Consider the following 11,301-nt stretch of genomic DNA (forward strand, 5'->3'; position numbering starts at 1 on the left):
CAGGATAGTTCTAGAAACGTGGCGTGACACTAGTCATGTGACCTCGCTGACGCAACAATAACATAAAAACATGCCATCCCCTTTCTAGTTACAAAAGATTTGTGATTAGTTTCAAATGTTTACTAAACAAAATAAAACTATTATTTACAATTACTTATTTTCCTTTAAATATATATAAAATCTGTTATACATGTCTGATCAGTTCTGTACTCTATGAAAATTTATTACTTATGACACTATAATCCAAATTTAAGTCTGTGATGTTACAAAACTAATCCTTTATTACAATAAAAGAATAAATCAGAAAACCGCCAAATCTAAAGAATTTGATTCAAACTTGCTCTTAAACCAAGCCAAACGAACCGCAGAATGCAATTCTTTTAGCATTAGTTCAACGCTGCTCTTTTATTCATTTAATTCACAAACTCCGTGGTTCATTTGGACAACAAGTAAGCAAATTAGCTAGTAGTACAATAAGGAGATATTTTCAGCAAAATGACGAAAAGTTTAAATCAAAATCAATCGATTTACTCATATATCTTGTGGTATTTAATTAATATAAGGAATACACCATTTAAACCACAATTATCTATTATTGTAAAAACAAAGACATTTTGCTACATGTTTATACAATATATTTGTTTATAAAATAATAACTAATTATGGCTTAAATAGGGTATTATTTTTATTAAACCAAACTTATTCAAAAAATAAATAAATAATACAATAGCTTTATTTGGAAATAATGAAAATAATTTATTAACCAACAAGTTGCGAGTTTAAAATCGTCTTCGAGGTACTGTCCAGCTCATCTGGTTTATGACAGTAACATTCAGAACATGACTACACCTGACAACCATTACGAAAAACCTAAATGAAGAACTAGTGTTGATTTGACCTATAGTCATGTTGAAATCCGCTTGTACCTCCTAGCTATATCATTCTCATCAGGAAACTTCTCTTATTATCAAATCCTTCAATATTTCCTAGAAGGCTATGTCATCCTCCATACGAATCTAATTTCATTATCATATATTTTAGTACTACCCAGAAGGCTATGTCATTCTTATCAGGAAACTAATCTCATTATCAAATCATTAAAATGAACTTCTCAATGAAAGTAGTGTACCTACTATATCCACTGCCGAAAAGGCCTGTAGCCTAATACTAGAGTTCTTCAGGGCAGCTATCATGCGATATACATAGTAATGGTTGAGGCCTTGAGGGGCTACTTACATTAGCAAAAAAAGAGGGGTAGACTTTTATATGCATGTGTCTACTTCTGCATGTGCACAATTTACGCAAATCGTTGTGACAAAGTAATTAACTTTTGTGTGTGTGTTGGCCACATACAGAGTTTGATACACTGTAATAGCTCAGACAATGAACGACAGTGTAAAAGCACATTTAATTATCACAGTTGGTTACTTCTTGCTCACGAAAAATGTCTAAGCACACATCTGTACTAAAACTTAAAATTTTTCTTCAGTAGATATATTCGTTTTATATTATAAGAAAGGGGTACTTACAGCTATAATAATTGCGCACTACAGTGTCACTATTTCAGAAACCTGACTTCATGAAATAAAAACTGAAGACGATTGCTAGAGTTGTGGCAGAAAGCTTGTAAAATAAATACAAATGTGAAGAGAAACCTCGCTCTTATACCTCAAAATGCAATATCTAACTCTCGCAAGCTTTATTTAAAACTCGCTAGTGATTAGCTATGTTCATACTTAGCTGTAAATGGATATCATAATGAAAGCAATGTACAAATGTAGGTCCAGAAATAAAGAGGTATTTAATTTTTAACTGTAGCGCCATCTCTCAGCAACAGTTAAAGCAAATTTAGCATTACGCTCAATGTTGACTATTTTAGTACAACATTTCTCGACGAAAAGACGATCGTGTTGCGCAGATTCAAATGTACGATTGTTAAGTCTCTTCATTATTTATGGAAGAGAGAATAGTATATTTCTAAACACTGTCGATTCCTGATATACAGTTAACTTAGTTACAACTCGTTAAAAACTTAGTAGGTGAGAATGGAATCTATCAGTCAACCTACTTTCACATCTAATTTGGGAAACGAGTTTAATGTCACAGGGATTCTAGGGCATGAAAACACGGTCGCTTTCTTTACACTTTATAGTTACGTAGCACCAGTACATGGGCTCGTAGATCGTCAAATTAGGTAATGTACGATGTAAACACGAACAGAACACACACACACACATACATATATATATGTATATATATTAGGACCGTACATTAGTTTATACGTTTTATACGTTTCTGTTTTGTTCTTCGTGTTTAGTCTTTTGATTCTAAGAGATCTACACTGAGAGCTAGAAATATAAAATAATCAGTGGGTGTGTATGATTAGTGCATATTAAGTCGTACAAAAACAGGATCTTATCAGCTAAAAATTAATGAATGTGCTTCAATAACAGCTTATATATATACATAAATACAAAATATGCAATTATAAACAATGTTAAACAATTTTATTTAAAACTCTTTAGCCATTAGCTACCGAACTGTGAAAAGTTTCAAAAATGACTAAAACAGCTCTAGTCATACACTAGAGAAACCTAGTTAACATATTTTGTTAGTGTTGAATAACAATCAATATGTGAACAAAAACTACTCAATATAGATGTCATTGAGGTTTAATGCTGAATATATCTTAAGTAAACCTAAAACATACATCTAGATCTTAAAACTAATAAAGGTAATAAGATCATACAATCTAAAATGTATCATGAAGCAGTCTTGTTTTTAATCCCTTCTGTATCAGATTTTTATACAAATGAGCTCAAAAAAGCACATTTTTTATTTCTCTTTTTGATAGCTTATTGTAATACAAGATAAAATGATAAATCTGGGTAAATATTTTTGAAACATGGAGTTATCTCAAGCGAATCACAGAAGGGTTTAAGTATATATACTTCACACATTTTAGGTGTTACTTTTGTGACATCACTTGAAGACAATTATTGAACTCATAAGTTGACTGTTTTAAGATTTCGTTGAAAATTCTATACTTATAAAAAAAGTTTTGTAATATTTTATTTTTTAAGAAGGCCTAACTGACCTTTTGTTGTACATATTATGTGTAAAGGTTGGTATGCTTATTGAGATGAACGTTTTTTTTCCTCACCTATTACATTTCATCTTTTTATATCTTCATATATACAACTTGCCATTTTTTAAGTTTAATAAGTCTTCAGAAAAGGGCCCTTCAATGAGAACAAACTCATTTCATTGTTTCAGTAAGCCATGAAAACTTACAATACAGAGTAATACAACTATGAATTATTCTAAACACCCTATTAAGAGCTATAGTAAACTGAAATGCACTTTTCGTAGTTGCAGTAAAGGAGAACAAATATCAAAGAATTACTCAAAACCTCAGTTCAAGGTATTCCTGAAAGAACAAGAAACACTAACAATGGCTAGTTAAAACTCTATCAGCTTATAATACAAGGCTTAGTTGTATATTTGGATTAATCATAATGCAGAGCAATCAAAATACATGAATCAGAAGTAAACTTCAAATAAGTAATTGGCAATTGGGCTTTTCATGCCCCTTAAAGAACACTACAATACCACACACCTTACATTTATATTGTCTGGTAGGTGACTAACTGGTTATTTCTTTGTTAATTCTCACTTTTAATTAATTAACATTTTTAGTGAATGAACATTATTACCAATAAAATAATAGAGCATTGTGTGCTTTAAGTACAAGCTCCACAAACTTCAAGATCAACTGTGATATTGTCAAAATATGCCTAAACAAAAATCTTGAAGTTTGAAGAATGTTTAGTATGAAACTAGTTATTAATTTTATACTTTATTCTGCAAAAAAATCAACACCTTTTCCACAAACACACATGCAAACTTTATTGTTTAAATATACTGTGAATTTATGTTTCATTTAACCTTTTAAAATATCAGTATGCAAGTCTACTTCAAAATATATAATGTAATGACTCAACTTTTTAAAACAAGTCTGTCATTATTTACTATATTTCAATTTTTTATCTATCAAAACTGGCTACATAGTAAATAATCAGTTTTTAAAGCCTGAAAATTACATGATAATCAGCGACATTTTTCATCACAGAGATACATTTTTTTCCCTCGATATTCTTGAATTTTTATTTAAACAACATAAGAACTTTATATGTTACATTCATTATAATAACACATTACAATAAATATCCAAGTAGTTTCTCAGATGTGATTGTTCTTTCTTCTATGGAAAGTTGTCACAACTGCTCACAAATTATTTTTATTTTCACTGTGACAATTATCTAATAAATATCCTTTATTTGCATATGCTGATGATGATAATAGTTATGATTAAATTTAAACACACTTTATGTCTTAAACTTTACAGAGAACTATTCTGTTGTTGAAATTCAAACTGTAGCTTTAAAAGTATATAAACTGCAGTTATGATTATATTTTACTGGTTACAAATGTTAAGGTGATGTGTAATAGCAATGTAATTATATTCACATAAAGGATGATGATGAAGAACAAAAAATACTTAGAAGTTAGAATGAACTAAGATAATATAACTTATAGTAGAGCTTAAAATTAACGTTATAATCTAGTTATAATACTAACCTAATTAGTGTTATGTATCATAAGTAGCTAAAGATTACTTTATTAGCTTATCAATCGTACATTGAGCTTTTGTTTAATTATTAATCATAACAACAAACGATTAAGTTCTTTCAACTTCAAGAGAAGTATGATGTAAACACTATGCCTTTATAGTTATACTTACCCCCTCTACAGTCTTATCGTCATCGCAGGGTTCAGATTGAGAAGAATCTTGGTAACGATCAAGTGTTATCAGTGCCATGAGTGAGCGTGATAAAATTTGAAAAAGTTGTGTAGTATTTGCTAATGCTAGTCTTCTATACTTGAAGTTTGTTCGAGCGTCTTTTACAGTTATCACAATTTCGAATATGCATCTCTCGCACAGAAGGCGCTCTTACTCTTAGTGACAACACCTCCTACCACTATCTATTCCCATAGTTTTAGCTAAACGTAAACGTATGGAAATACGAAGAGCTAAGGAGCGCAAGCGCCGCCTGCTGCCAAAGCAAAACTATTATTAATTACTCTCTCTGTTGCTCGGCAACTATTTCTAGGTCTAGGACTACTGTAGACTTTATTAGTTTATATGATTATACAACCGCGTGATATTTGGTTCTTTTTTTACTATTACTATGTGCAAAGTTAAATTTGATGTGCTACGTTTGGAATATTCTTATTTCTCCAAGTGAACGGAAATTAACGAAATTAGAGAGTTCGGAAAGTATAAGGTAATAATAAAACGCAGTCTAAAGCAGACATATTTCTATCTCCTTCGATATGTTGACCTCTTACTAGTGGCTAAGCCTAGTTTAACCTCAAAATACTTTAGCCTAAAATCAAGCGTCACACTGACCTACTGCATCTTTATGTTGTTCATAACGTCCAATATAAAAATTAATCTAGCTAACATTTTTAGTTATTGGTTTGCCATTGATTTGTTTATTTTTAAAAGTAGATACTTATTTCTACATGTAGGAATGTTTATTCAAAAACCCAGTTTTCTTCTTTACTTTTCACTTTTTGTACTGTTGCCTTCAAATCAATTAATTTTTTATATATTTTTTCTGATAAACGTAATCTTGGTGTCATGAGACTGATAATTGTAATTTATGTGTGTTCATATTATAGTATTTCTTCATAAGCAAAGGCTGTACAATTACATCACAAGTATAAATTCAGTGATTTTAATAAATTGCAATGGTAGTTAGTATATATCATAAGTTTATTTCACATTATTGTATTATAATATTTTTAACTACTTTTTATACGAAAGCCTAAATCATAAATGTTTGTTGCAATTTACAATGTTTGTGTCAATAAATACATGTTTTAAGTAGTTGATATATTACACCCTGTCATATAAATAGAAATAATGAAACATAAAAACAAAGTTAAAAAGGAAGAAACTTGAGTATCACTGCATTTCACCAAGAAGTGTTTACTCCCCAGTGGAACAGCAATATGTCTGCATACTTCAATACCCATGGTGGGCAGAGCACAGATAGCCCATTGTGTAACTTTGTGCTTAAACTACAAACAAACAAACAGAAGTATTTACATATCTGAGATGTGGTGGAGATGTACTTCTGACATAGCATCTAACTTTTGTCCTGTTCCTTTTCTACAAAATTCTCGATAATTAGAGTATTCTTATTTGTTGACTACATCTCTTGTATATATATAATTTTATTCAAAGTTCTTGATGGAAAAACTAATGTTTTACAAGGGAAAAATAATTTACAAATAAAAAAACTACAGTTCTTGGGTAGATCTTTCCAAATTCTTCTTTGCTTCAGATAAACTAGGAACATATGGAATAATGCAAGAAACTTGTTTTGAGTATTGCTATTAGTTACTTAGTAAGAAAAATTTACAATCTGAAATGTCTGTCTAATTCTGGGAGATACACATTATGTTGGGCAAGTTTTTTATATGACCTCCCCAAAATTTATTTTTAATCCTACTGTCTATCAAGTTCATATGCATCTTTTTTTTTCCTGTAGATGCTTGTTTCAAAGGCTTCATTTATATTTTTAAGTTCATATTTACAGTAAAGCTCCTAACGCTGTCTACCGTTGTCCCTAATTTTAAACTAATGATTAGAGGGAAAGCAAATAGTCAGTAGCACCATACCACAAATGATAAAAGATTGACTGTCAGTCTTATAGCACTCCCACAGATGAAAATTTGGAGAATATTTTGTGGTATCAAACAGATTCAAACCTGGCTTATCAGCTCTGAGATCCACATCACTACTATAGGGCCAATCCATGCCCCCATTTTTTTTTTTTTAAATAGGTCAATTCATTAGTTTCTTTAATTTTTGATAAATTTGATGCAGGGATGATAAGAGCTTAAACTGAAGAACCTTTTCAATTATCTTTCATATATAAATTCTATGAAGGTACACTACATAATAAAAAAAAACATAACAGTTTACGTAGCCAGAAATGCTTTTGTTTAAACAATTGATAAAAAATATTAGCAAGCATTTGGGCTAAAAAATTTCCTATACAGATTCCTTTAGTCTGATTAAACATTATTTTATTAAGCTGAAAACAAGTTTCTGTAGTGATAAACATTTTAAAATCTGAGTAGGCAAGGCAGATGAAATTTAGGGCTGTCATCATATATCACGTAATTCCAATACTGATGAAAAGTAATTGATCTGGGCCTGTAGGACCTGCCATGGACTGATGGTTAGAGTGCTCAACTTGCAGTCTGCAGGTTTGAATCCTGTCAGAAAACATGCTTGCTCTTTCACCTATGGGGGTGTTATAATGTGACAGTCAATCCTACTTTTTGTTAGTAAAGAGAATCTCAAGAGTTGGCAGTGGGTGATGTTGACTAGCTACCTTCCCTATAAATTGGGGACAACTAGCAAAGATAGTCCTTGAGTAGCTTTGTGCAAAATTCAACAAACAAACAAGATCTGGGCCTGTGGTTGCCCTTTGACAACAAATGTGTCTTATGGCAGACACTTCATAATAACAGTTTCACCATTATTTTCTTTGAAACCTTTCTCTGAACCTTGTATGCAGCATGATTAGTGTCATTAGGATTTTATGAATATTTGCTAGATTACTTTCATATGGATTTGTAGAAAGGATGTTTGTTTTTATTTCAACTTTCAGCATTGTTAGCTGAGGCAATGCAATTTGTTCATCTTCTTTTTACTGTTTACTAAATGATTGGAATAGAAGTTCATATTATGCATTGTACTTTTCATTGTATTTTCTAAACTTAGTATATTACTATCAATAGTAATATACTAAGTTTAAAAAACACAATGAGAAGTACAACTGCTGTTGCAGAAATATTTTCAGCCTTAAGCCTAGCATCCCCAATTTTGTTTTAGATTTCTCATAGATTTGCATGTAAGCACTGCTTTGTTTATTTTTCTCTAAGTAGTCACCATCAATGTGACATATTTATAGGAAATTTGCCTGTTCAGATGCTGATTTTAGGATGGGATAAGAGAAGGGTTGTAATTACCAGGCAACCAACCAACATAGCATATTCTTGGTTACTTATTAAAACATTGCTTTTATATAAGCTGATCAGATATTATTACTGTATGCTGAGCTATTTGCAAGTATGTGATTGTTTTGTGTATGTTGCTATATGTGATTGCTTAGTATTTTGCTATAAAAAAGGCATGGTATATACATACTGTTTACAATACATGTTACAAGCTCTTCTGTACCAACAGATGTTTTGATTTAATAATACTATTATATTTTGTGTCGACTCTTGGCCTGAAGATTTTTTTAAAAAACTATCAGATGAAGTCTATGAGAAATACAAAACCTAAACGGAAATGGTAGGCTTGAAGGCTGAAAATATTTCTGCAAAAGTAAAAACGTAATCAGTTCAACAATTAAACACTAAGTTTAATTAAAAATGCAATGAGAAGTAAAATACATGATATGAATTTGCCATACGATACTGTACTTACCTCCTCTCTCAAGATTAGCCATTCTTGTTCAGTGCTGCCCTCTATATGCAAAATTTTCAGAACGCATGTCACAAGCCTTGCGCACTTCCCTTTGTTGAAAATATCATGTTCCGACATGTCTGTCATACAAATCATCATGTGTCATCTCTTAACCAATAGTAGCCTGACATGCTCACATGACGCCTGTGACTCCCTCTACACTCCTCTATCGAACCTTCACTTCTCGTTTGGCAGCATTCGATTTCAGACATTGTTTTTGTGCTAGTGCTACCATGTGACGATGGAATATTTTTTCCTGCAAAAAGTGATTTCTTTTTGAACTTTTAATTTCTATAAACCAGTTCAATTTGTCGCTATCTGTTTTGGCAAAACTTGATCACTTGTGAATTCTGTTTTGCATTATGAATATGTAGTGTATGGTAGAATTAGATATCTTTATGTGTTTTCTTTACCTCAGCATATACAATAATGAAAATTGGTACATTTGGATGTTACACATGAAACCTGTAGAATACATGTGCAAACATTTCAACACATGTAGCCTCAATTTATTATGTATGCATGAAATATCAAATATTGCTTTTAACAGCAGAAAATTCTTTTCTTATTTTCGAGATTTCATTTTGCATTCTTGATACGCCTTAGAGTCTTGATACAAAATCATCTTAAGTGAATTAAATAACATTATCTCTATTGATCATTCTCAATAGTTAATTTTATTAATTGCACCAAGTTTATTATTGTTTTAATTATGTGGTATGTGAAGCATATCAGGTGTTTCAATTCATTTTAGTTTAGACATGCAAACATTTCACCTCACACTTTTAAAGCTTTATATTTTACAATATTTGGTTAACTTGTTAGTACTCTATTTACTAATTATTGGTTTATTCTCTTTGGTGTTTCTAATCTTCACGTGGAAAGTGTCAGTGAAGATCTATATATATTTTAGAACTATGGAAGATTTAGGATTGGCAATGTTTGGGGGTTACTGGCTTTGGCTCCACAATGGCTTCAGTGATTAAACCTCAGTCTGACTCCAGCAGCCCTTCCTCAGTTCCTGAACAACAGAATCCTATGGCAAACTAGGATAACATTATTTATGTAAGGTAGTAACTAAAGTAACATAATTTATCTACTTATGCATTAATATGTTTGGAATATTAGAACTGTGATTTTTGTTTTTGTCCATCAATTTATATAAATAAACAGCTTTTTCAACAGGTGAAATATTTTTTATTTATGCCTTATATTCTCCTTGCACATTATACCTGTAGGAATTCTAAAAACACTTTTGGGAAGTTTAATGCTTAGTGTATATACCATTATATTTATTTGCTTTGTTAATTCAAGTTATTCAAAATACATCACAAAGTGTTCAGGGAGAGTAAGAAAGAGTTGAGCAGCTTCAGAACCTCAGCTCCAGGCTGCAAAGCACTCATGAGCCTGGCCTTAGCTATACTCTGGTTGCAGAACACAGCTAAAAAAACTGTCCATTTCCACTCCAGAACTAGAGTATGGCAACCCTGTCATGTTTTCTTGTGAGATCAACTGTGTAAAGGTTTAGGAATACCTACAACATGTATCATCCTTAATTTTACTTGTGGGATGACCAGATGTGATGCAAGTAATGCATTCACTCTGGAAGAATATCAATTTGTTTACATAGTTTACATCACTCTTATTCAGGTTTCCTCTAAAATTCCTTCAGATTTTGGTCACATTAAATACTAACATTTAATCTGTTAGGTAGTTTACTTTGAACAGAAGTTAATAACAATTCTTTATGTAAGGCTATCAGTGCATCTTAGAATAGCACAGAGTAAGATAATAAGGCTATATTCTGATACGGTACATTATCTCTTCTCACATAAATAGCTATTATCGTTCAGTGTTGCATGAGATGCATTGGAATTAGTCAATTCCAGATGGGTGGGAGTTTCAAGGCTTGTGGCATGCAAAAATTTTTGTTTACCTATAGAGGGCAGCACTGAACAAAAATACCTATATATATGTGAGAGGGGTAAGTACCTATCTGAAATACATTTTTATTATAGGAAAATTATAACTTTTGGTGTTGCAACCATAGCATTTGTGTTTGTAGAGTGTTCTTTGGTAGGTGCACTTTTACATGCTTTTCTTATCTCATGGGTAACCTAAGTTTTGATTTTTTTATAAACAGAAATGGCATTTTCCACAAGACAGTTGACTATGATTGCAGTCTGAGAACAACAAGTAAATCCTCTACTCTGGCCAATTCTTGCAGATTTTGCTCAATGAAAGGTGAATGACTAGATATGAATGGAGAGGTAAAAAGGCGGACAGACGATTAAGTGATAAAGATATAAATAGTGTGAGAAGAGTGGAAACAGCAGACAGACTATAGCAGAAGAGAGTAAAGTTATGGACAAGGAAAAGTTTAGCGTGAAGTTAACTACCGTAGAAGTGATAGACCTAACATTTAATATGTTAGAGTAAGATGAACAGTAGAAAAGGAGATAATAAGAAGAATTTATTCCATCAAAGCGTGGTTCTAAAGGAATTGAACTAGCTTGAGTGCACTTTGACAAAAGTAACAGAGGATATTTAGATGAAAGAAGACCAAAAGATTATGGTAACTCGTGCCACAATTGTAAATGAATCACACGCAGAATACTATTGCAATAGTAATAGAGAAGATAGTTCGGTTTGTCAACTGAAATTCTAAAATGATTGAATAGGCC

The 11,301-nt window shown here is 31.5% G+C and overlaps 1 protein-coding gene and 1 long non-coding RNA gene across 4 annotated transcripts in view; one reads left to right on the forward strand and one right to left on the reverse strand.

The window, feature by feature from the left end:
- Window positions 1–5,050, reverse strand: part of LOC106478266 (protein phosphatase Slingshot-like) — a 97,171-nt gene extending 92,121 nt beyond the window's left edge. Inside the window, exon 1 of one of the 2 annotated variants that reach the window (XM_013938799.2) lies at window positions 4,805–5,050. In XM_013938799.2, coding sequence (XP_013794253.1) covers window positions 4,805–4,882 — 78 coding nt within the window. In that variant the 5' untranslated portion in view covers window positions 4,883–5,050. The remainder of the gene's footprint in view (window positions 1–4,804) is intronic. The other variant, XM_022381839.1, reaches the window with a different exon arrangement.
- A 104-nt stretch (window positions 5,051–5,154) lies between these two features.
- Window positions 5,155–11,007, forward strand: LOC111084994. Of its 2 annotated transcripts, XR_002609864.1 has the most exons (3): window positions 5,155–5,348; window positions 9,503–9,682; window positions 10,761–11,007. It is a non-coding gene; the product is annotated as an uncharacterized LOC111084994 (long non-coding RNA). The 2 variants fall into 2 exon arrangements; XR_002609865.1 differs by lacking the exon at window positions 10,761–11,007 and having other exon boundaries at window positions 9,503–9,808.
- The last annotated feature ends 294 nt before the right edge of the window (window positions 11,008–11,301 follow it).

This window comes from Limulus polyphemus, unplaced genomic scaffold, assembly GCF_000517525.1.
Source record: "Limulus polyphemus unplaced genomic scaffold, Limulus_polyphemus-2.1.2 Scaffold194, whole genome shotgun sequence".
Lineage (NCBI taxonomy): Eukaryota > Metazoa > Arthropoda > Merostomata > Xiphosura > Limulidae > Limulus > Limulus polyphemus.